This window comes from Nelusetta ayraudi, unplaced genomic scaffold, assembly GCF_046127955.1.
Source record: "Nelusetta ayraudi isolate G7.1 ecotype Tasmania unplaced genomic scaffold, CSIRO-AGI_Nayr_v1 ptg000017l, whole genome shotgun sequence".
NCBI lineage: Eukaryota > Metazoa > Chordata > Actinopteri > Tetraodontiformes > Monacanthidae > Nelusetta > Nelusetta ayraudi.
In genome coordinates, this window is record NW_027466067.1 from 7,591,378 (window position 1) to 7,617,351 (window position 25,974).

The following is a 25,974-nucleotide window of genomic DNA, read 5'->3' on the forward strand; positions in this document are numbered from 1 at the left end:
AACTACAGGTCCATGTTAGATTCTTCTGCACTCTCACCGATCTGCAGTGGGACTCCATCATCAAGACAGACAACAACACACATAAAAAACAAAGTCCCCCGACCCGTCCAGCCGGGGGGGACGATGGATCACGACTGTGATTGGTGGGACGGTGGCACCAGCGCAGACTAGATAGGATTTGCTTTTCTTTTTTTTTTGGTGCACATTTGTCAATGTCAACAAAACAGATGATTACAGGAGAGTCGGTGAAATCGTAATTTGCAGTTATGGACAGATGAGTTGGCAACAAACGGACAGACAAACAAACAAATCTCGAGCTTACATCAATCCATCCATCAGAAGTCACACAGCTTTAATTTCCTCATCGTGTTCCACCTCACAGTGCAAATATCTACGTGTGTGAGTGTGTTTTTGTGCGTGTGTTCCAAAGGGTGCGTTTGTGATCGAATTAGAAAACAAGTCAGTTTTTGGGGACGTTTCATTCCATACCAAAACATGCAGAACACAGAACATTGAACACGTATACTGAACAGTTAGCTTTATCCAAATGCAGTTTCTCTTTGTTGTTTTTTTGGTCTTTTTTTTTTCCTCTTTTAGCACAGAGTGGCTTTAGGCTACACAGAACACAACGCAATCAATCGCACCAGGTTGGACATATTGCTTTAAACCACCAATTTTTTTTTTGTATATATGTCATGCATGCCACATAGATGATATTATGTTTACAAAAATAACACCAATGCCTATTATCGTGTATCATAGTACTTACAGAAAAAAAACAAAAGTTCAGTCTCTTTTTTTTGCAATAAAGTTCAACTGAGAAACCACATACATCTACATGTTTGTATCCGACATCTTTGATAGAAACATGTAGATATAATATATAAATATACAGATACACATGTATTGTGGTTATGATCCCTCCCTCCCCACAACCCCCAAGTGTTATATTCCAGTTGTTTTTTTTAACGGCTAAATGGCGTCGTTTCCGCAGCGCTCCTTAAGATCCGACAACAGGAAGCTGTTCTGAGGAAAGGCGGCGCGCTCTGGAGAGGAAGCAACGCCGTCAAAATGCAACAATGACTGGATAGCCGAGTGAGTTCCTTTTCCATACAGGAGTCCGACTGGTGGCAAAGTTGGTTTCTTGAAAAAAAATTAAAACGAAGAAAGAAAGAAAAAAAAAAGAAAAATTAAAAGGACCTTTTAGAAAACTAAAACCTGACGGAAATTATTTTTCAGAGTCTCATCTGGACGCGGCTAAAACCAGAAGCACATGTGTGTTGGTCGAGTCTCTGATGGTGGTGTTGGTAGTGGTGGTGGAGGGGCAACCAGTCCAACAGAGGGTTGAAAACGTATTCACTTTGAGGTTTGGGGGAAGATGAGGGTGGATGGGGAGGTGAGAGAGAGTGAGAGGGGGTGAGAGGGTTCGGCCGTGTGACAGTCGACTTGTGCGGAGCGAGAAAAGAACCGATGGCTTTGGCAGAACATTCTTAAAGCTTTGCAGGGTGATGATTGGCTGATTGCCCCCATTTGCCCACATTGGTCACAGACAAGCAGGTTCACGTCATTCACCAATAGAAAAATATATATACACATGGTATCGACTGTGGGAGTCAGCTGTTCTGGTAAGTAAAGGGAGGGAAAAAAGAAACTAGTGAGCGGTACGTCTTAAAAGAAAGACATGTCACAGGAAGAAGAAATGATATTTTAACAGTTAGGTCCTCCTCCTGCAATTTTTTTTTTTTAATAAAAAAAAAAAAATCAGAGTTAGGGTGATGACAACAGCTGCCGCTTTGTCTGCTCACAGGCCCCGCCCCCCTTTAAAGCCGAAGTTTAATCCATTCATCCACTTTCAATACCCACTTCCACCTGAACTCAGGGTCACAGGCGTCTGCTGGAGCCTATCCAAGCTGTAATCGAGCGACGGCAGGGTGACACCCTGGACAAGGGTGACAGAACTGTGACGAGACTCACACGCACCAATTTGCCCCACATGCATGTTTTTGGACTGTGGGAGGACGCTGGAGAACCCACGACCTTCTTGCTGAGGCAGCAGGGCTACCCACTGCTCCACCGTGTCCTCCAAGTATAATCATCCAATTAAAAAGATTAATTTATGACATTAAATCATCTTTATTCACTCTTTGTTTCTGGACTATGGACAGAACTCCTGGTCCAGGGGTGGGGAAAGAAATTTTCGGTCTTGAGTCATAATTACAACACCCGCCTACCACTCAGTGTCCTCGCAACTAATCTTACCTGCAGCATTCAACAACTGCAAAAGGCTTTTTTTTTTTTTAAATACCTTTTAATAAATTGTTGCTAAATTAATACTTTACTCCTCTCAGATTAAACAAACACACACACAGTGAGAATGGAACTTTGCTTTGGACTGGATGGTCCTCTGAGGAGGCGGAGCCTGAAGTGGGAGGTGTCAGTGAACCTCTCAATAAGAAACAAACGGCAGCTCCGACAAACACCGCTCACTGAAGAAAAAACTGGAGTCATAGTAGCTCTCAACTGACAACAAAGAAAGCCCCAGGGATGAATAAAGAATTACACACTCCCATTTAATGCCGTATTCATGTTGCATTTACTGAACTCTAATGGAATTGGATAGGTTTGGGAGAAAATAAAACAAATCACACGGTGTGTAGTGTATAACATTGTCGATACAGCGAATATACTCGTGTTGAGGAGGCGGGGGTCGATGGGACGAGCTCGTCGAGAATCCAATTGGACAGCCAACAGGAAGTAAACAAGTTACTGTAGGTTTTTTTTTCCTCTCCTTTCCTTTTGGAGCCTTAGCATCAGGTGACCAAGATGATACACGTGGCATTCAATATTCAGAATTGTAAAAAGACACAGTCCAGGTTAGATGGATCTCATTCATGTACTGTACCGTCACTAAACTCTTCAGCCTATACATATATATTCATATATCTCCAAAATATTAAAAAGTACTTAATATAAAAATACAGAAGAATTGTAAAAAAATGAGCAAAACATTGAATTTTTATATGAAAACCATGCAAGAAAGATTCTTTTTTTTTCCCCAATTGGTCAAATAGGTAACTCTAATATTGAGGGAAGCAAGGGAATGAAAAGGGAAGTGGTGGGATGAGAGAAGCGCAGGCGAAACTGCCACCCACTCGCTTTTCATGTAAACATTGTTAGAGGTCCTTTAACCTTTGTTTTCGGCAGTGACGACTGAAGATTTTTTCCTTGCTTTTTTTTGGTCATGTTCTTTTTTTTTTTGGAGTAAAGGGCCCGGGAGTGGGAATGGGGCGGGAGTCCAAAAAGGAAACCTCAATAACAATGAGATAAAAAACAAAAAAACAAACAAAAAAAAAAAGCAATACAGACAACCTATAAAATATGGCTCTGAGTTACATAGAAAAAGCTCATCACGGGGTGGAGGGAACGAGAGGAAGAACGCGGTCATGACGGAAAAAAGTTGGGAAAATATGGCAGTAGTAGCACATCGCTTCAGTAGGGACAGCGGGTCGAGTTTCTGTCCGTCAACTCTGAATTTAAAAAGAAATTAAGAGTAAAATCAACAAGGAGGGGGCGGAAACGTGCAAATTTGGTTACTAAGATTTGACAGTCGAGGCCCCGATCAGAGATCCACTCACTTCCAGTCCGACTGGGTCGGGAGAGCGACGGCCCCCCTCCAATGTGTCTTGCAAACAGGGAGTCAGCTGGAGGTGAAACGTGTTTCCGCTTACCAGCAACTGAGGACGTCTTGACGATAATGATTCAAATAATGACGATGATGATGGGGAGGCAGCAGCAGCAGGAGCCACTGATGGGATTAAACATCCCGTCTGGTTTGGGAACGCTGAGGGATACACCGGGAAGGGTGGGAGGGGCGACTAGACTGCCCCCTGATTGGTCGGATCCATCAAAAAAACCAAAAAAAAAACAAACAAAACAAACAACTAATTGAAGCAAATGGAGAAGACATGGCGACTCAAGCGACACGAGGTTCCTACTTTCTAGCAGAGGGATGGTTGTTGTCAGCGTGGGGCTCTTGTGGGAGGACCAGCGGCTTCAGCGGGGCCTCACACCTCACAGTGTGTCGGTCATCGGGAGTTTTGGGCTTCCGGCGTAGGGGGACACGGGGGGGTGATCTTATTTATCCGTTTTTATTCAGAAGCCCTTTTTTTTTTTTTACCACCACTCAGAGGTTTCACAACATGGTCACTAGGGGGGGAATCTTCACGGCGGTTTCAAACTCTACAACTTATCCTGCTCACACCCAACTCTGCTGGATCGACCCTCCCCCCGCCCCTCCCCCCACAGCCCCACACCTCTTTACACCTCTGTGATGGCCTAATGTACCAGAGCGCCCCCCACAGTCTGCACCCAACTGGATATTTTTTTAAAGGAGAACAGGTGACGGACGGTTCGCTTGCGTCAATCGGCGACTCAGGCCGACAGACAGGAAGTAACTGGACCTCTGAGGAGACGCTGCTCGAGATTGACAGACACACACACGCCCACACACATACATATGGCTGTCTAAAAACGGAATCCCACATATTTCATTCCAATTTTTTTTTTCGAAAATCATGCGACTCGACAACGGAACACAGACATGCATCCTACTAGCGGTCAAGAGGCAGCGATTCCACGCTTCTGGATGGGGGGGATGAGGGGCAGACTGTGAGCCCTCCCTACAACACTGCCACATTTAGTTAATCTGGGAGCAGGGGTAGTAAACATTCTGTCCTTCCACATGCAACACAGCAGCTAAAGGGAGAAAATAAAGGGCTGAACAAAGAAGGAGGAGAAAAAAATAAATCACAGATACGGTTAAAGAGGAGAATTTTTTTTTTTCTTCCAAACAGCTGAACCTTGAAAGACTGTAGTGTCACACTCAAGACATTCTGAGCAACTTGAATCAACAATCATTGAACAATCTTTAGATTTTAAAAACAAAAATTAAAAAAAGAAACAAAAAAAACAACTAAAAGAAACAGAGAAAGGATACATTTTTGCATTTTGCCTAAAAATCTTGCGAACAGCAAAACCGGGCTGGTTAGCGCCGTCGAGGTGCCGAAGCGTTATGTACACGAGAATCGCTGCACTCTCGGAAAAGTTCGGTGCAGTGTTTTTTTTGTTTTCCTGTTTCGTCTGTTTGATTTTGTTTCGGAGAGCGTTTTGCGCAGGAATGAAGCGAGTACAGAACACAACATGCTTGCCGCGAGTCCCATCGCAGGGGAGGTCGAACCCGACCTGAGTTTTAAAAAAAAGCTTTTGTCAAAAAGGGATCGACAAGTTAAAAAAAAAAAAAGACAAAAAAAAAATTACACAAATGGACGAGGGCGGCGCCTCCCGTAGTGAACTCCATCCTCGGCGTGAGGAGGTGGAGGAACAGACTTACAGGCAGAATGACGCCACAGTCAGGATGAAAAAAACGACAAAAATGACAAAAAAAAACAACGTGGCAGGAATGACTGGAGAGGAGAGGCGACGCATGTGTGTGTGTGTGTGTGTGTGTGTAGAATGGGGGAGGCGGGGATGAGCAGAGCAATGACTTCCTTCCTTGGTGGGACAGTTCAGTTGGTGGGATGACAGATGACGCTGATCGAGAGGAGGGAGGGAGGGAAGGAGGGGTCATTGGGGGTGGGAGGAGCTCAGACGGGTGACTGGCGGCCGCGGTCGGAGGCGCTCGGCGGCTCCCCGCCTCCTCCTCCCCCCGCCGCAGCGCCGCCGGGCAGCGTCTCGATCTCGTCTCCGGTCTCCTGGATGGGGGGGATGCGAGCCTCCTCCTCGGACAGCGGTACAAACTCGGGATGGGCCATGAAGCTGTGGATGGAGCTACGGGACTCTGGGCTCTGCAGCCCCTCGTACAGGGAGCTACGGAACGCATTCACCACCTTAATCTGCAAAGAGACAAGAGGAAGGGGGGGGGAGAGGTCAGAGCAGTGGTTGGTGGAGGTGATGGAGGGGAGAGCCGAGATCGGGGAGGGGGGGTGGATGATATGAATCTGGGAGAAGCACAACCACAAAAACCACACTATAAATTAAAAAAGAAACAACGAAACAACGAAAAAGAACACATCAACACGGAAACTAATCACTGGAGGCAGATGAGCTTTTTTTGGGAGGGGAAAACCTGAACAAAATGAAAAAATATGACACCAACCGCCAACTTACACACAAATTGTTTTTCCCCTCTTCTGTAATGAAGCTCGCTTGTTTTTCTTATTCTAGACTTGCTGTACAATAAAAGTAATTTGGTTTTCCTAACCTTAAAAAAAGTTCTCATAAGGTTCTTGCTACTAGTAAGCGGTTTCATGCCCTAAATACGAAACGCGCAGTCAGGCGGGCTTCCTTAAAACATTTTACACATTGGACCTTTGAGGAACCAACCTCGCATGGCTGCTCGGACTTCTCTGAAATCTTGCTCATCCATCTCTGAAGCCTCCGATAAATATAAGCAACTCAACACTGATAAGAAGCCTCCGAGCAGCAGGGAGTTACTGACCTTATTTGCTAACCTTGAGCCAAAAAATCTGATTGATCCACTGTCATGTGATCCATATCCACCTTACTAGTTTTGCCTTTTTAATGAAGAGGAACACATAACTTGGTTCAATCATAATAGCCGCTACATGCTCATTTGTACATGGAGCACAGTACTGAGCGCTGAGGGTGGTGTCGCTCGTTGTTTACGCCCTGCAAAAACAGAGAAGAAGAAAGGCTTCTTCTCTGAAAAGGCTCGGAAACTGACTCCAAGTTTCAAAAGGTTAGGAATATTTCATAGAAAATGAAGCAACGAAACACGTAGGGTGCAAACTCTGTGAAGTTCACTGAGCATTCCGTGCTAGCAATACGGCGACACGCGGACACCCCGTCGTCGTCGCTGTATCATTACGCGCCGCAGAGAATTCAAAAATAATGTCGGAGATATTTTTTTTTTTTAAATGACATGCTTATTTGTTAATCATCAGCCTATGACGCAAGTACATAATACGTTTTTCCGAACGTCGGGAAACCATGGAACAAGCTAGCTTAGCGAACGATAGTTCACTTTGGTAAAAAACGTACTTTACGACAATAATTGTAATTAGTGAATTACATGCCCTGTCAATACGAGCATTTATACTGAATTGCAACACTTTCACTTATCAGCTATTAACCGTGTTACTTAGGGCAAATTAAGTTGATATTTAAGTTGTCAGGAACCTATTAAAGGTATTTACTGTGATAAACAGCACACATAACCTTTAAGTCGTGAATTAATACACCAATGATATTTTACGTTGAAAAATGTACCAATTATGTCACAGATAAATGCTTTGCGTATCATTATTTTGATATATTTTGATAGAAAACAAAACAGGGGAAGTCTTGTTGCTTCTACCAACCACAACAAACTTCAAGGCCATGAAGGAACCCCAGCAGACGCAGGAACAAATCCCGAACGCAACCGATTTGACCCGTGGATGTGCTGACCCCGGGGTATTAGTGACCTTTAATAATACGACACGTCCGACGGATGAGGCTTTCCGTCAGAAAGCCCTTTATTGTGAGACGGCGAGCTTTGGACAGCTGCCTGGGATCAGAGAGCTGACGACCGTTTCTGGACAAACACCAGGCGTGTTGGAAATCTCTTCATCTGGTGTCAACTGTTCACATCTGAGCTGGGAGTTGACTGAATAATGTCCAATCCATTGACATCACCTCCGTCTCTCTCGTGTCGTCACCAAAATCTGCAATATTTAAAACGGCTCCATCAATAAAACAGTTTTGACAGCAGTTTTGAACTAGACAATAGATCCAGATCCACGGTCCTGGCAAAACAACACACAGACACACGTAATGCTAAGAGTGTCTTTTGTCCTCTCCCGCTCCGTCATAACTCCACCAAGGCTGCAGCTGATCGCACCGATTTATACGCACCAGTGAGCACTCTTCATCACAATTAACAACCCTGCAGTTCAAAGCTCTCCATTACCGAACCACAGGAGAGCAGCGGTGCCCTGCGCTGCAGCTTAGCGCACACATGCAACACACACGCACTAAAGTTAAAAAGCTCTTGGCTGTAAAACCGCGAGGGACTCGCTGAGCCTGACAGATTTAACCCTGTTTGGGATTAACCCATAAAATTATCTTGGTGCCCAGGCTGTCGCCACCAAGAAAGAAAAAAATGGATAGAAAAGAAAAGGAATAAAACAAAGAATGTGGATTGGGGGATTTTTCTTTACCCCCCTCTCATTCCCCCATCGCGATATACAGCTTCTCTGTCTGGTTACCGGCCATGCGTGCCAACACTTCTGTATCGGGCAGGGTGGGGGTGGGTGGTGGGAAGTTTGAATCTCCGTGAGATGCAGTAACAGAAGCAGAGCAGCAGATAGAACAAAAAACAACAACAGCAGAAGAAAAGAAAGCAGAGGAAAAAGAAGGAATGACGGCGATCAGGTTGTCTGCAAGTCCATCATCATCATCCTCAGAGCTTCACTCGCTACTTTGACTGCGAGTGTAAAAATGCATCTTTAATAAACAAATCCTGACGATAGTCTGCATCAGGTCACTGGCATGTGATCCGGTTAAATAGCCACACAGGTTCAACGGGAGAGATAGAACGTGCCAATTAGAAGAATAAGAACTTTGAAGGTGTTGCCTGTATCTCCCGTTTGGCTGACGGAGCAACGGTTGAGGTTTCCCCGTTTGCAGCCTACGCCAACTTGTGTTCTAGCTTTGTATCATTTTGGGTCTTAACATGAACCATGGGTAAGCACCCCAATCTGTTCAACCCCTAAAAGAAACTAACAAAATAATAATAATCTTAATAATAATTATAATAAGTAAGCAGTGAAATTATAACTGCCTTGCTATTTCAACTCATCCATAAGCCTGTTTCCAAACATTAATTAAACTGTATTTTAGCTTCATGATAATAGGTCGATGACCAAAGTGAAAAGGAATGGAGAAAAAGAACATTGGAGGTCATCAGTGTTAAGCTGTTTACCAGCTTAAGCAGAACTAATAGCAGATTTTCCAAATTCTTATCATGAGCAGCATTTTATTGAGCCACGGCTCAATTTGATCACGTCTGCTGCTTCTGCTGTCACGCTGGGCTCTCTGTGTACACTTTAACTGCTGACTGGATAAATTTCGGCACTGCACCATTTTTGATAGTTAAAATGGGTCCAGAAAAATGTTGGTTTTAAGTAGCGTCCTTGTAAATTGCTGAATGTCCATGACGTGTTCGATAAACAAGTGTCACCTGCACGTGTTACATTTCGTTGGTTTATTTGAACCCTAAATATGAAACGTGATGTCAGGGGGACTGGATTGTCCACACCAGGCTTCCTTAGAAATATATCGGTGCAAGATGGCAGCCAACTGGGAGCAAGACCCTGTCTATATGAATGTTCTTATATCTATATATGAGAACCGTTCTAAGGGTAGGAAAAATAAATATTTTTTATGGTACTGCTAGTATACACTTATTAATGTATTTATGAGCCGTATATTAACCTTTTACCAAAATAAAAATCATAAATGAAATATTACACACTGGACCTTTAAATAACTTGAATCAAACAAATCATCTAATATCCGCTGAGGCCACTTTCAGGATGTGCAGACAAGCGCTGATGATGGAAAGCGTGCAGATGAGTCATGCGGCGTTCATGTTCTCTTTGCACATAAAACACAGAAGTAGATAGTCCAGCTGGGACGGCGTGTGAAGGGCGTGGGGGGGAGGGTTAGCTGGCCTTTCTACACCGACTCACTGCCTGCAGTGGAGGAGGAAGCAGCAGCGGCGGCGGCAGCGGGGGGCGGGGCCCCGGCCGAGTTGGTTAGAGAAGAGGAGGCGCTAAGCCCTACGTGGGTGGGGCTAGAGAGAGTTTTGGCAGCGGCGGCGTCGTTGTGCTGGCTGACGACAGAGGGCTGCCGGCGCAGGGCACCGGGCACCGGCGCCTGGCCCGTCTGGAAGGTATAGACCACATCCATCTGAAGAGAGGACAGCCACAACACAGCGTTAGACAGCAGAGAAAGGGAGAGAGAGAGGTGGACCCCTGGCTGAGGAGGTCAGAGGAGAGCTGGTGAAGGCAAAGAGTGAAGCTGGTGTGAGTTAAAGGTCAGCTGTTACAATTTTTAAAAAGTCACAGAGGAAGCAAGTCAGAGGAAACAGGAAGCAGAAGTTGTGTGAGAACAGGCACCAGGAAGTGCTGATTTTCTGGAAAGTGTGACTTGCACTTGCATTCTGATGATTGATGGACATGTTGACTTGTTTGCAGCTGATTAACTGATGATCATTTAAGAGACAGATTAGTGTCAAAGAATAAGAATTGTATGCAAGATGGAAGCATCAAATGAACACAATTATTAAAATATGAGAAATATTGTTTTTGATAACACTAAATTTGCTGATACCATCATAGTTGTCTAATTAAAATCTAATTTTTTTTGTTTTTGTTATTTCAAAATGCAGATATACAAGCCAAGTGGAAATTAACCTTTACTTCTTGGTAAGTATTTTACATTTTCAGCCTCTTTTTTTGCACAAGTTTGACTGTTTTGACAGAAAAAGGACACAGCACCACAGAGACGGCAAGCAAGATCTGCGTTTCTTTTCATGTAAAAAAAAAATAAAAAAAGAGCAAAGAAGTGTGTTTTTTATAGCACAGTTTACACAACCCATCCTCCTACAGGTTACCCTAAACAGTGAAGAGCTTCTCAGCAGAAAGACAAATACACAGGGAGAGACAAGGCAACGAGAAGGTAAGGTGTTGGAGGGAGGTGGCGGGGGGTCGAGAAGTTTAAGACGAAAAAAATAAAATAAAAATAAAGCGTCACTGGAGAGAAAGAGAGCAAGCCGTCATTTGATTAGTAAACGGAAAGAAATGTGAAAATCCTGCAGAAAGGAACGGAGGAAGACAAGGCTGGAACGGATAAAGAAGCTTTTGAATCAGACGGGAAGCTCTTTGACGTGGAGACGGGTAGGAAAGGCAGAAACTGTGTCACTTTGAATGACTGATAAAGTTTCGTCGGCGGCGAGTTGCCGCTTGTACCAATTATTCCCCCACTGTGTTCGACTGTCGAGGCGTTGAGCGGCACCACGTTGCCCACAAGGATTAGAGAGAAGGAGGTGGAGGAGGAGGAGGAGGACAGGAAGGGGAGCGTGAAGAGATAAGAACCTAATTAGCTCGCAGCCTTTTCGTTGCCTCCCCCTCCCATCCTCCCATCCCCAGGAGGGCGCCGGTGCTGATATTTCAGATACGCAGACATCAAGAGCTTCCCTCCTTTTCTTGACACGATGTTGAACGTTTGGCGGGACAGGAGTAGGGCAGAGCTCCAGTCGGCTTCCTCGCTGCCAGGACTAGTGCTCCGCGGCTAACAGCTAATATCCGACACTGACTGGGTTTACATGCAGTGCTTCATCGAGCAATTCAATTCAATTCAACCTGTGACCATTTTTTCTACTTATGCAGAAAGTGATGGCAATAGATTATTATTGCTAGATTGGGTGTAAAGGGAAACTGCAAAACAAGAGTTAAAAACTAATAGGAGGAGTACTTGCATGTCAGTACTCAAGTAGCGAGTACTTGAAAAGGCCATTACACATTATAGAATGACTTTTGTGTTTGTACTGCAGTCAAACTTGCGACAGTCACCCCATGTTCTAGAAAGACATGCTGGGAAAATCAAATTTAACAAAACTGTCATGTATCCATATACGACTGGTATCAGTCTAAAGTCATGGGACATAAAAATAAAAAACACAGCAGCGGCCATACATGCAAGCTGGTTTCTACTGAGAGAGAAACTTGTTCCCTCTCTCTGGCCTGTTGTGAAAGCGTGCACGTACTAGAGTACTGGCACGCTGGCAAAATATTCTTGCCCGGTGAGGACGTTTTTGGATAGCGCAAAAAGTTTTGACATCTTCAAAGGCTGCGTGGAGAAAAGACTTGCCTTAAAGGGTCGACTTCCAATTCGGCTTGTAGGTAATCTAGCCGCGACGGTGAAGGCTGAACTAAAAAGGCCCAAGGACTGCGCTATTGAAACAGGGTCCTTGCAAGTGCAGAATTACCAGTGTGTGTGCGAGTGTGTGCGTGCTTTCGCCCAAGTGTGTGTACAGCAATGGCTGATGTTACAGTAGGTGGGTGTTAGCAGCGAGGCTAACGAACCCAACAGGGACCGAATGGGACTGCCTGTGGACATGCTAATGCTCACTGAGCGTTATCTAGGCTGTAGAGGAGGATAGCACGCACAGGCACTCCCCTCCCACCCCCCCTCCCCCACACACACACACATACACACACCTCTGTGGTTGTCCAGTTAATTTCACACTCGGCTGCAGAGCTCCGGTACAGAACCATGTTATTAAAACACCAAAATTAAAGATGGCTTCCGTCAGGGGAAAAAAAGCTTATGAGATATTTTGATTCTTCGGCGGAGGTAAACAGCAGAAGCTGCGTAGCATCATCCGCTCCTCTGACTCATCACACAGTCTGGGACTGTGTCGGCTAAATCTCTCTATAAGAGAAAACCAAAAAGTTCAGTTTGGCACGAAAAAAAAAAAGTTCCCCGCTCCGCAGTGAAGATGTTTCCTGATAAATCAAGACTGAAATTCGTTCAGAAGGAAAAAAAAATAAAATCATTGAAGGATCAATGAAGGATTTCATTTCCCCGAGCAGTCTCTTGTTTTCAGTTCTGTAAGGATTTCGAGGCAGAGTGAAAACATTTCATCGCCTGCGTGCTTCTTTTGGTTTATGCAAGAAATACTTTTGTTTTCGTGTCTTAAAGGCAGACTGTGATGCAACGCAATCATTATGTCTGCATATGACATGGGAAAAACCTTTCCTCTCGCAGCACTCAGCTCAGCCTGATGTGTCAAGTGAAATTGTTCCATTTCGAAGCTGAGAACGTGCGAGTGAAACTCTGTGGCTGGGAACTTGTGTTTTCAGCACTTTGTTGCCACATCATCATATGTAAAATATGCACATAATCAGTTACGGGTTAAAAAATAAACCTGTGAACGACTACATTCAAAGTTCCGAGTCTTGAGGCGAGCGCTCGTACCTGCGTCTGGATGCGGTTCAGACCTCTGAACCAGAGGATCTGGCCTCGCCTCAGCTCCATCTCGGCGTGGTCGATCTCGTCGGCACCCTCCGTCAGCTCCTCCTCGTGGATCTCCTCCTTGGTGATGCCGTGGCCGGCCTCCTTCAGGAACTTCAGGTGGTGCGTTGGGATGGAGGTCACCAGCTGTGGGTTAGAAAAAAAATATTGTTAGGGGGTTTGGGTCGGTCCACTCAGGTTGTTGTGAAACTCTGGTGATTGAACTCCGTTGTAAAGATTTTTCATTATCAAGCTACGATACAGGATCACAGGAACAGAAGGAGTGCTTACTCATTAAATAACGCAAAAATGAGCTTTTAGTCCAGCTGAAGTGAAATTAAACTCGGTTCAAGCTCTCTTTTGTTCTATATTTATGTAAATGCTACTGTTAGGATGATAAAAACAAAGCCAATTATCAAAGGTGGATTTTTGCAAGGTGGATTTCTTCTTGATGTCACAATTACAAGCACAAGTTATGTGAGGTGAAACGGGATTCATTCTAACCTTGCTCAACTTTCCAGCTGTATATAGATATATTTTTCAATTACAAGTATAGTTCGACCGTTTTCATCGCTTCACAGACGTAACTGGCACGTTAAGGGTGGCCACCACAGCTGCTCATCATTTCTACCAGGCCATCTCAGCACAGAACCAAAAAGGCTTTTTACCTCTAAAATAATTCAAAGAGCCGAGATCAGCTTCTGTCAGCATCGTTGTTCCTCTCTTACATGTCTGCCCTCCAACTGAACCCGCAAGGCTTCTGGGTGTCTGATTTTTTTTTCCCCCCTTCTTTTCTCCCGTCAACATAATGCATGCTTTCTAACACTTAGTGTGTGTGTGTGTGTGTGCGCGCGTGTTTGAGTGCGTGCGTCTATCCACAGAGGAATCGACACGCTGGGTTTGTTTTCCCTCCGAGCTCGTAAACAGGAGTCGCGCTGCTTTCATGTGCCGAGTTCATTACCATGGCGATGGTTGTGATGGTAACCCTGCGGCAGCAGCGGCAGAGTTTGACAGGCAACAGTTAGCTGCCACAATTGCACCACCATCGCCACCTTTTTCTCTCCCCCGCGACGCGCTTCCCCCTCCCCCCCCCCTTCTCTGGCCGCCTCCGGTTCCGGTTCCGGGCCTCACCTGTCCCCACAGCAGCTCCCCGACGCCGATGAACACGCACCACAACCACTGGTCGATGGTCAGAGCCGTGCAGGAGAATGGCTTCCCTCCGAACTGGACGATGATGATCTGAGGAGGAGAACATAAAATGATTTTTAAGAAGGGGGAAAGGATCAAAACAGACCCATTAAGAGCACGAGTGAGTCACGCCACCTCCAGCGGGTCAAAAATTCACTCTACCACTGCAAGAATGTATAAAATATATCGTATTTTAGATGGCTCCTGCTACTCTTACTGTGAATGTTGTTTTTGCTGTTTGCATGAGCTCTAGTAAGCATTGCCACTTTTTCATTTCACTGCACATCCAGCATAAGCGTGTGACAAATAAAGTTCTTGAATCTTGAAAAAGTCTGGAAAGGTTCTCAAGTCATCCAGGTCATCTTACTGACTCTCTCTCAACATCAGGGGCCCGTTCATCCTTTAAGATTCACCTTTTGTTTCTACCCCCACAGACCTTGTGTAAATCAAGTCAGAAATACAATACACCAGACGCTACAATCGCAAGAGCAAGTCCGGCTGCCCCAACTTAACCTTTCTACTTTTTCAATATGGAAAAGCGCAACCGTGCGAAGCCTCACCTGCAGGGCGAAGGTGCCCAGGACCACGCTGCAGAAGATGGGGTTCCTGTAGACGCCCTCAAACACGTTCCTCTCGCCGTGGATCTTCCTGGCGTTGATTTCATTGAAGAGCTGCATCATGACGAAGACGTTGAAGACGATGGTGTAGTGCTCCGACGGCGGCGAGTGCAGGGGCGCGTTGCGGCCACTGTCGATGTCAAAGAACTTCTCCCCTGTGAGGCAACGTTGGGGGAAACCGTGTCACTTCCTGTCCACCTCCAAAGAAAAGACCCCTCCAAATCCCTCCCACCGCTGAGGGAGGGAGCGCTGCCACGATGATCAACCCGTTGATCACCTACGTACCGGCGAAGAGCAGCGTGAAGATGATGACAAGCTGGTACACGGCGTGACCCAGGATGTTCTTCATCATGGTCCTGGAGATGAGGGGCTTGTTGCGGCCGTAGGGTTTACGCAGCAGCAGGGACTCGGTGGGTGGCTCGGTGGCCAGAGCAAGAGACGCCAGAGTGTCCATGATGAGGTTGACCCACAGCATCTGGACGGCCTTCAGGGGAGAGTCCTGCAAGTAGAGAGGTTGAGTTTCTAGTTGTCTGATTAAGTTTCTAGTCCTTTGATTTATTAAGAAATTCTTGTATCGTGTGAAATGGAATAATTTTTTGTTGTTTGATTCGGGCTGTTTCAACAATTGGAAGGTTGAATTCCATTGAATTAGTTACGTTTTTATCGTAATGGTTTTAATTTTTTTTTTATTGTATTATGTTAGTATTTTATTATGTTAAGTTATAAGTTTGAATTGAATGTATTTATGGGAAGTAAATTAAGCTCGTACCAATATAAAAATCTTAAATCAGGCCAAATTTTACATTACTTTAATATTAGGGATGGAAATAACAACTGAGACTTAAGACATGACGCACTGCTTTTTACCGCCACAGTTTAACACTTGTAAATTATTCAAATGATTGTTGACCGTATTAAAAAAAAACGTCTCTTGCTAATTTACACATCTGCATCAAGTTTAATTGCAGTGCCACTAAATCGACCCGACAATCAGAGTGAGAACTCCGATGAGACAACATGGCGACGGCGTGTCTGCAGCCCCCGGCGAGAGACAGACACTCGGGTTTGTTCGCCAAAGCGGAGATTTCTGCGTGAAGCACAATTTGACAGCATATAGTTTGTCAAAAAAAAGCATTGCTTTGCTGAGACGTGCTGGCGGACGAGCTAGTGAGATTACATACAGCCACGAGCGACAACATGTGTTGCTTTTTTTTGTTTGTTCGTTGTTGTTGTTTTTAGGAAAAATAGGTCATTGAGGTCATTGTTGCCTTTTTTTTTGCTTGTTTTCAAAAAACAGCCATTCGGGATATTTAAAAAAAAAAAATTTTCACATCAGGCTGAGCTGAGACTTGTTTTTGTAGGAATTATCAAAATGATGCATCTATGGCCAAATGAATTTGTGAGGGAAGAGTCACAAGCTGCGAAGGGGAGCGCTGAGAAACAAATTACTTCTTTTGACTAATTTTCCACAAATAACACCTGACCAGTAATCTGATCTTTGCATGCAAGACACACAGAACCTCCTTCAAGCTGTGAGCGGTGCTCCGCCGCGAGGCGACTGCGTTTTAATGATGTGTGCCGACGATGTCGGTGGGCTTGCAGAACACGGCGGCGGATGATCAGTGAGCCTGAACGCAGCACGGAGAACCGAGACCTGCTGGGTCCCCGCTATACTTCAGGATTATGGCGGTGACGTGTTGCCATGGTTTCAGGCTGTATCTTAGCCTACTTTGTGCTCTCTGCTCAGAAGATGAGTTAGTTATCTGTCCTGCCAGCTGTGAGTCTTTCAATTAATACACAGCCGCAAGTTACTGGCTCACTGCTTTTTTTCCCCCTCCCCCCATTGTGTCAGGAGTTCAGTTCCCTGATTAGAGAGACATTATTAAAAACACAGGAAAAGTGACACTGCTGCTTGGCCGGCCCGCGCAGCTCCGAGACGGTCGGATCAAAATAAAAATATAATGAGAGCAGGAGAGGCTCGGAACGCGGAGTAAGAGTAACACGCGGCAGTTCAATCGTTGAAATCCACACGGGCTAAAATGCGATTCAGCTCGGCGCTGCGTTACAAAAAGCGGTGTCGGGTCCCAGTTGTTTAGATTGTTCGTCATCAGGGCTCCCTCTCTGTCAGAAATGTGGCGCGCCGGATCAAACGGAATCAGGCGAGTAAGACGGCAAGAAGACGGCAGATATCAAAGCGCAAAGGCTGGGGAGGAGGATTCCTCCTAATTTTATGAAGTAAAGCTTTTTGCAACCTGTGTGTGTTAATGTTGGAGGTAGGTCGTGAAGGTGGATTTCCAAACCAGCACCAGGCAAGTTTGACTAAATATTTAATTTCAGCTTCCACTGAAAAGACACTGGAAACTCCATTCTTCAGCTTCCACTGTAGACGTGATAAAACCGGCGGCTTACCTGTGTGATGCAGGCGCCGGTGAACGCCACGATCACGGCCACCACGTTGACCGTCAGCTGGAACTGCAGGAACTTGGAGATGCTGTCGTACACGTTTCTTCCCCACATGACGGCCTTGACGATGCTGGTGAAGTTGTCGTCCGTCAGGATGATGTCAGAGGCCTCCTTCGCCACGTCGGTTCCAGCGATTCCCTGACGGAGGGAGCAAAGAAAACAGGAGCAGCGTTTGTTCAGTGGTCTGGAGAGGGAAGGTGTGATGACTTCTCGATGTTTTGTGCTGCAGACGGGTCAAAGTTTACAACTGTACAGTGGACATACAGAAAAAAAAGAAAGAAAATTTAGCTTCTTGCCCTATCTTCCATCCATCTTCTACTGCTGCTTTATCCGGAGTCGGGTCACGGGGGCAACAGTCTCAGCAGAGACACCCAGATTTCCCTGGCCCCAGTCACCTCCTCCTCCTCATCTGGCGGGACCCCAAGGTGTTCCCAGAACAGCCAAGAGACGTAGTCCCTCCAGCATGGTCTGGGTCTTCCTCAAGGCTTCATGCCTAGTGGGACATGCCCGGAACAACTCTCCAGGGCGCAATCCAGAAGGCATCCGAAACAGATGGCCGAGCCACCTAAGCTGGCTCCTCTCAATGTGGAGAAGCAGCAGCAGCTCTACTCCAAGTTCCTCACCCTGTCCCTAAGGGTGCGCCCAGCCACCCTACAAAGGAAACTCATTTCGGCAGTTTGTATCCGCGATCTTGTTCTTTCAGTCATTATCCAAAGCTCATGACCATAGGGGAGGGTGGGAACGTAGACAGTCTGGTAAATCAAGAGCATCGCCATAGCTCCTTCTTCACCACAATGGGTTCAACCTCCTGTGGGCTCACGACCCGCAGAGGGAGTCGAGGGGGGCGGGTGCAATGTGTTTTGGGCGGCAGTCGAGGTCGAGGGCCTCGACGACCAGGACCTCGGAAACAGCCCCTGGCTGTAGGGACATAGAATGTCACCTTGCCCTAACTGATAATATGTTAAATATCTGTTCCATTATGTAATGGCTATAAAAATTATTAAAATTCCACAAAGAAAAATGAATGGGTGCCAGGCAATCTCTCCTCACTTCATTAGTTAGCGGTGCTAGCTGGAGGCTGTACTGCTGAAGGGTAGAGACAATTAGAAGGCTCATCGCTGTGTGACACACTCACTGAGTGTAATGTGAATGGGGGGGGGTTAAGGTGGCGAAGCTGCAGAGCAAAACAAAACGGCCGACCTCTAATAAACAAAAACCTCAGCCGCGTATGCCGTGTGTGCGCGCTGGAAAAGGGAAGCCCGGCTCTATTTCACAAGGTTCATTCAACGCGCCAGCTTTGTGTCTCGGCCTTGGCACCGTAATTCTTCTCCAATTGCAAGCAGTGTGACAGGTACAGGCCCGTAGAAAAAGACCAGCTGCTCCGGTCGCAGTGGGAATTTGTTCAAATTATCTGTGTAAAAACACGTCAGTGGTTCACTTTCTTTGCTGGAAAGGGAGAACCTGGCCATCCCTCTGAGAGATTAGGGGTTGACAGGTAAAGTGAGAATATTTTAACCCGTTCGCTTCAAAAGGGGAACCATTCTAAGACTGCGACGTGAGCCGCCGTCTTTGTTTTGGCTGAACTGGTGATAACTGCTCAGGGGCACTCGGCCGCGAATTGAAAAAATAATCCAGATGACACACACAACAGAGCAGGAAGTGACTGCGTTTGAAATTCCCCTGCCCGGCCCTCTGATGCGTTTTGGAACTGTGTGCAGTGAGAGTCTGACAGCACAGCAGCTGCTCAGCCGCCAGCAGGAGGCGGCACGGGACGGGTGTTCCGATGACTTTCCTGAATAAATAAAGGTCACAGCAACACAGAGAGGATGTGCTCGATGTCAGGGATCCCATCCACATGCACTCTAATGTGTGCTCATTTGATCCCCATCAGCTATCTGCTCATCTTTGGTTGAGTCTAGCTCGTTCTGATGTCAGCAGAGTGAAACAGGCTGCGAACATTTCACGATCAAACCGAATCAATTTAGAGCGTCTGGTGGGGGAACTACGCCAGAACATACAAACTGTTATTTACAAGACTGGCAGCAATAATGTCTTGGTTTAATATTTTACCAAAAAATATACTGTATTTTGGGAGCATGATGGACTAATAAAATTTTGAAGCTGCAACATGTCCCAAAAGCATTTTCTATTAACGATAAAAAACAGTTTCACGAAAGAACAGAGAGTCTCCTTAGACAACTTTATGACTTCGGATGAATTTAAATTGGACAAATGACAATCCCATGTTCAACAAAAATCCAGTCTGCTTTTGAATTAATTTAAAGGATGAAAAACAAGTTACGGAAACATTGTTATGATGTCCCTTTTGTTTCCATTGACTGATGAAATATGGAATGTTACAGTCTGTGGCGCAAAGGATAGACTCATCCTACTGTTCTGACGAGCTCAATATATATTGATGTATTATTCCACATCACAACCTGGATAATAGAGCTGTGTGTGTGTGTGTGCGTGTGCGAAGAAAAAAAAAGGTTTACCATTGCAAAGCCCACATCAGCTTTTTTGAGAGCAGGTCCATCGTTGGTACCATCTCCAGTCACTGCCACCACCTGTCGGGTTTCACCCACCGTGCTGTCAATAATACCTGATGAAGAACACAAATTGATCATGAATTCTTTGAACGACTCCACAAATGAGTGAGTGCATTCTAAAAATAAAAACAAAAAACTTGGTGATACACCAGGCAACCAAGGTGGAGAAGATTATTGCAGCTGTGTGTGAGCGCATGGTTGTCTATTAGTTCTTGGTTTTATTGATCCAAACAATGATCCAATTACGATCAAGTAATGTGACACTTGGGTCTGGGACTCAGTCATGAATACTAAACTAGAAGGAATGTGAAAGCATGTGGCCTGTTTCTGGAAACCCACCTTTAACCAGAGTGTGTTTGTCAGTTGGGGAAGAACGAGCAAGAACACGAAGTTTCGGCCAAACTTTGTCCAGTCGCTCTTGTTCCACCTAAAATGAAGGAAGAAGAAAACAAATAAGAACCATCAACATTGTTTTGTTTTTGTTTTATTTAAAACCTGCAAAAATATTAAATTATTAATCAAAATTCACAGTGAAGAGGTGTGACTATTCATTTCCTTGCAGACCTGGAACACCACGTATCATAATACATTTACCATGTTCACGTTCTAAAGTTCACTGGGCTCGGCCGGTGCCACGCTGGCCTCACCTCTCCCTTGTCGTTCCTGATCTGCTGGTTGAACTCTTTTCCCTCCAGACACAGGAAGTCTTCACCGGGAGGAATGATGCCACACTTGGACGCGATGGCGCGGGCGGTGTTGATGTTGTCTCCGGTGACCATACGGACCGTGATGCCCGCACGCTGACACTTTGTGATAGCCTCGGGTACCTGCAAGTGATGCCCACAAAAGCCTTTACAGACACAACCGAGAGCAGACGTGGGCAAACTACGGTCTGGGGCCCATACACGGCCCGTTAAGCTTTCTAATCTGGCCTGCCGAACTTTAAGAAATTACATTAATAGTAAGTAAGTCATGAAATGGCTGTATTTCATCCATTTTTCAGTGTAAGAGTCATTACAATAAAGACCTATATACCTTGAGGCTTCAAAGACATATTTTGTTGCAACTTTATTGACTTTAAAGCACACGTTTTCTACATATCCCATTATGTATTTTTTCTCCTATGAGGTGGGTCACCAAAACACTCCGTCCATCTGCTCCTGCTTTGGCCCATCAATCACATTTTAGAACCCATTGTGGCCCACAAGTCTAAAGGTTTTCCCACCCCTGACCTAGAGTATTATTTTTTATAGGGGGACGGCTAAATTTCGGTGCCCACTTTAAAACACCATCACAGTATCATTCCAACATTAGGCACGCACCAAAAGATTTTCAAAATCTCAACCTAATCAGAAAATGCGAGTGACCGCGTGACCTCCTCCCCCACCACCATGTGTCTTGTGCAAGAAGATGACGAACGGTGCACACAGTGCACTCAAGATTCCATCCAGCAACAACCAGAGAGTCTCGACTCTCTCATGAGGTCAAACACGACTTTAGAGTAAACACAGCGTTGGCCGTTCCACCAAGCCGTTCCTCTGTTACGCTCCCAACTTCAGTCCGCCTGCTTCCTGGATGGCTAACGTGAACAAATCACAGTGTGTGCTTGTGTTCAACATCGTTGCCATCAATAGTATTGAACGTGGTTTAATGTTGTCCATTTCAAATCAGGACATCCCAAAACAGGGTAAAGTCACTTTTTGAACACACGTCGCACTTCAAGCTAATCCTCTTTGGAACCATTTGACGACTGGAAGAGCTCAGAATTCTTGGGTTTCTTTGTTTTTGGCCTGCTTTGTTAGCCTCTCATGACATTTTTAAACGGCACAATGTGAGACAAATGAGGTCTCCAGCAATCTTGTTCTGTTCAAAAAGGAAAAAAAAAAAAGTGGGGGGTAATAACAATAAATTCCAGCCTTTAATCATTAACATGACACAGAACACTTGGTGCCACTGATCTCCTAAAGCTGTTTGAGATTCTTAGAACATATTGGCAGACGGCTTTCCTCCATATTGACAGAGCTTGTGTTCCAAACAGAACGACCTTGGCGGCAGCCTTCCCCGGGGAGGGGGTTGGGATGTGCAACACGAATCCTTCAGGGAGACAGACCAGCTTCCCTTCCTCTTGATCACAGTTGACGACTTTCCTTACAGCCACAGCAGACACATTGTGGCACTGGGAAAACTGTTTTCAGTTGATTCGTGTGGACAGGTGGGGGTTTTGGGGCGGCAAAAAACTATATTAATGGGCTCTTGGTTGATTTCAACTTTATGTATATTCTAATTTTATGATTAATTCAATAGATGAATGAGTTGAGTTTGTGTGTCCATTACCTTAGAGGGAAAATTAGCTGGCAAATGACACCTGCTGCTCCTCTGTTATTTGGATCCTCTCTGATATATTTGTGCTTTGAAATTGAAGCAGCAGACAGCAACAGCGTTTTTTTTCAATCTTCCCTCCGTTTCAGAACATCCGAACTTTGCACACCTAAACTGCGTTAATCATATTCTATTTTTCCGAACAAAGGCCATTTGATTTTTTTTTTTAATAATGGAGCCTTAACCTCAACGATTAGGTCCATTACACTCTTTATGTGGATGACTTAAGCTCCGCGTCTCTTTTGTTCAGCGTTATTCTTCAAGAAATAGGATGAGACTGAGACAAAAAAATAGTTTCTACATGGAATGAAGCTACAATGTGGTGCGGCAGTAGAAAAAAACCAAAAACTTGCTTTAAGCCTAACCTTTGGTTACCACACGTTGGAGTTAAGCTGTGGCTAATTTAGAAAACTACACAACTCACAATGGCTCTAGTTATTTTAATTAAATGACACTCCCACTGCTGTATGAACCCGGGGCGATTTGCCTCACTGTCAGAGTTGGTCTGCAGACAGCGTTATTAGTGGCGGTTACAGATCATAATCACCGATTAACAGAGACATCCTCAGCCAATTTTTGAAGGAACTTTCTATCAACATGTTGTTTATTACTTCTGAGTCTTTTATTTAATTCATTTGGTTTCCATCTGGTTATTTAAGAAACTGTCATGACAGCTGATGACTGGTAGCGGCTGAACAGATCTGCACAGTGAGCCTGCAGTTAAGCATCAACAACGCAGTGTGCTCACAGTACCTCAGGCCTGACGGGGTCCTCGATGCCGACCACGGTGATGCAGGTGAGGTCGTTCAGGATGTCATTCTCGACGTCCCAGTCTGGCTCCCCCGCTTCGGCTGGGAAGTCCCTGTAAGCCACGCAGATGGTCCTCAGGCCGTCGCACGCCATTGGCTCGATCACCTTCCGCACCATCTCGTCGCGGTCCTTAGGCTTGAAGACACGAGGCTGGCCCTGGGCGTCCAGGACGCGGGAGCACCTGGGAGGACGGAGCGAGAGAGATGACGTTCATCAATTTGGGACTCCATCCAACCAGGGATCTGTCAAACCATCCCTCCCCCTCCGATGTCCCCCAGCTCTTACTTTCTCAGGACAATCTCAGACGCTCCCTTGCTGTACATGCGGAAGCCGCCGTCTGCGTTCTTCAGCACCGTGCTCATGGACTTGCGGGAGGAGTTAAACGTGTAAACCTTGTAGAGTTTCTCCTCTGGGATCTCGTCTCTGATTGGCTGGTAGTCCCTCTTCAGCTCCAGCACCAGGCCCAACAGGGCACACTCGGTCTTGTTGCCCACGTGGCGAGGCAGGCCACCCTCTTTCTCTGGGGGCTGAGAGCAGCAGACACAGGTATGGATTTCAATAAAAGTTTGAAATTTGTTTTTAACACAGGTGATAAAGCGTTCAGACTGCAGACGAATCTGATTCAAATCAGATTCCTTCTCATGTCTGATTTTTTTTTTAGGGCTGACTATCCACACTGCAAATGTCCATCTGCTTGAAATCTGGATGGGCTAAAAATCGTTTTCACTGGCAGTCTGAACATGGCTAGAAGGGCAGCCCTGCAATTCCAGGTATTGGTGTTTAACTTTGCCGGTTGTGTTCTTTAAAAAGTCAAAGTTGTTATTCTATCTGCTTTATTTTGCATTCTGACCTGATCAATGATAAAAGGTGAGCCGGGTCTCGAAGAGGAATTTCATTACGTGGATTAGGAAGGTTTAAAAGGATAATTACAAAGGCTGAACACAGGTGTACGATTCTCAGCAGCAAAAAAGGAAAGGCTGACATTAAAGTAATTTTAGGTGAGGAAGAGCTACTATGCTTACTATTCTTTCATTCCAGGAAATCTTCCTCATCTGAGAAAATGATTCATCTCAGTGTAGACCATTTACCTTGTTTCCAAGTTTTGAAAGTTCGTTTTAAAATTACATCTCACGCTGAGGGGTCTGCTTGATGAGTCAGTGGAAAAGCTTGTAAAAAGTAAATAAGCGGGGAAACGCTTCTTCCTTGTACTGAAACCAGACCAGCAGGCTGGTGGGAGAGACTGCAGGCTTGTCTAACTCTTGTTTACACTGAAAGGAAGTGTAATTAACTGTCCAGCTCTCAAGAAATGGCAAGCGCTTCAGGCCAACACTTTATATTCGGCCAAAGAAACGTTTTGGTTGTCAGGTGCACTGCTCTATATCACAGAGCCGTGGATTGCGTCCAACAAGTTAAGCAAGACGCCGGTGCATTTCTGCAAAAAAAACAAAACAAAACAAAAAAAAACAATGCTAAATGGAAAAGAGACAGGTTTACAAAGTAGATCAGTAAATAGATGGCCAAATTGAGCAACAAATTTATTGCTGCATTCAACTGTTCAATGGGTGGCGGCATGAGTGCAAATCTTAACAGGTCATTTTAAAAGGCCTTTCCGAAGGAGCTCAGAAAGGTGTACGGCTGTCTTGAAACAAAGGTCTGTGCTGCTCGGCCTTCCGTTTTTGCGAATCTGGCATTTTCACTGAAACCACACAGACCGAAATCGCACTTTCCATTATTGCTCTCGGCAGGTTTCTATTCTCACCAGGATCTTGGTGGTGTAAGCCGAGTTGATGGAGATGCTGTTGACCAAGAGCTCCAGAGTTTCTGCTTTAACGTTGTCCGGTTCCGGGACAGCTTTGTGGTGTGTATCGCCGATGTACGCCTGCACCACCGTCATGCGGTTCATTGTCAAGGTTCCCGTCTTGTCAGAGCAGATGGCCGTGGCGTTCCCCATGGTCTCGCAGGCGTCCAGGTGACGCACCAGGTTGTTGTCCTTCATCATTTTCTGCACAAAGAGCAAATGAATTGAAGACTAAATATCCACCTTTATCTTTTTAAACTCAACATTTAGGACAAAGATTAAAAAAAAAAAATAAAAAAAAAAACAGGCCACAAATGTCTGGCAGTGATAAATCCTTTCTAGTGTTTAAAGGCATGAACTAAAGAAAAATCTCCCCCCTTTTTACCTTGACAGAGTAAGCCAGAGAGATGGTGACGGCGAGTGGAAGCCCCTCAGGAACAGCAACCACCAACACCGTCACTCCGATGATGAAGAACTTGACAAAATACTGGATGTAGATGGGGGTGCACTCTGCAACCCAGGAGCGGCCCTGGATACCGAAGGTGTCGATCACGAAGTAGAGGATGAGGATGATGACAGTCACGGCTGACATGATCAGACCTGGGTGGGAGAAGCAGAGTTTTGAGGTATCAGAATGAGAACATTTTTCTCATCCACAACCCGGTTAATTGTGCACCTTGTGCTGGTAGCTGTTACAGGTCTTCAAAATGATTTCTAACAAGAAATTGAATTAAAATTTCATTTTTGACTCCGTTACTATTCAGGTTAAAGGTAAATTAAAGGAAACTGTGACATGAAATGGGTGAGCACAGGTGAAACAGCAGAACCAACATTTTTTCTCCCGTTGTCGCCTTGTATCCAGTTGTTTTGCCCTGAATTCTATTTCTGCCGTGTAATGACGGGCTGTTTATTACTGGAGCCACCCTCTGGCTGGCGTCTGCACTCTGTCCTGAAAGCCCCATGGTGTATTAAGGTCAATTGAAATGACACAGGAAATACCTTCAATTCCGGAACGATCATGTCCCTAATAAAACATCTATCCAATAAATCTGAGTGCAGTAACTCTCAGCCTCTCATTGTGCCTGAC

At 45.3% G+C, this 25,974-nt stretch overlaps 1 protein-coding gene across 3 annotated transcripts in view; it reads right to left on the minus strand.

Moving 5' to 3' along the window:
- Positions 1-1,757: 1,757 nt before the first annotated feature.
- The window catches only part of LOC142887461 (plasma membrane calcium-transporting ATPase 1-like), a 70,171-nt gene continuing 45,954 nt past the window's right edge, over positions 1,758-25,974 (minus strand). Inside the window, exons 9-22 of one of the 3 annotated variants that reach the window (XM_076025128.1) lie at positions 25,273-25,487; positions 24,849-25,091; positions 23,375-23,616; positions 23,033-23,270; positions 20,548-20,727; positions 20,240-20,327; positions 19,847-19,953; positions 17,295-17,486; positions 15,171-15,384; positions 14,829-15,040; positions 14,212-14,319; positions 13,045-13,227; positions 9,883-9,972; positions 1,758-5,891 (exon numbers count right to left, since the gene is read on the minus strand). In XM_076025128.1, coding sequence (XP_075881243.1) covers positions 5,643-5,891; positions 9,883-9,972; positions 13,045-13,227; positions 14,212-14,319; positions 14,829-15,040; positions 15,171-15,384; positions 17,295-17,486; positions 19,847-19,953; positions 20,240-20,327; positions 20,548-20,727; positions 23,033-23,270; positions 23,375-23,616; positions 24,849-25,091; positions 25,273-25,487 — 2,561 coding nt within the window. In that variant the 3' untranslated portion in view covers positions 1,758-5,642. Of the gene's footprint in view, positions 5,892-9,752; positions 9,973-13,044; positions 13,228-14,211; positions 14,320-14,828; positions 15,041-15,170; positions 15,385-17,294; positions 17,487-19,846; positions 19,954-20,239; positions 20,328-20,547; positions 20,728-23,032; positions 23,271-23,374; positions 23,617-24,848; positions 25,092-25,272; positions 25,488-25,974 lie in introns of all 3 variants that reach the window. The other 2 variants (XM_076025127.1, XM_076025126.1) reach the window with 2 other exon arrangements.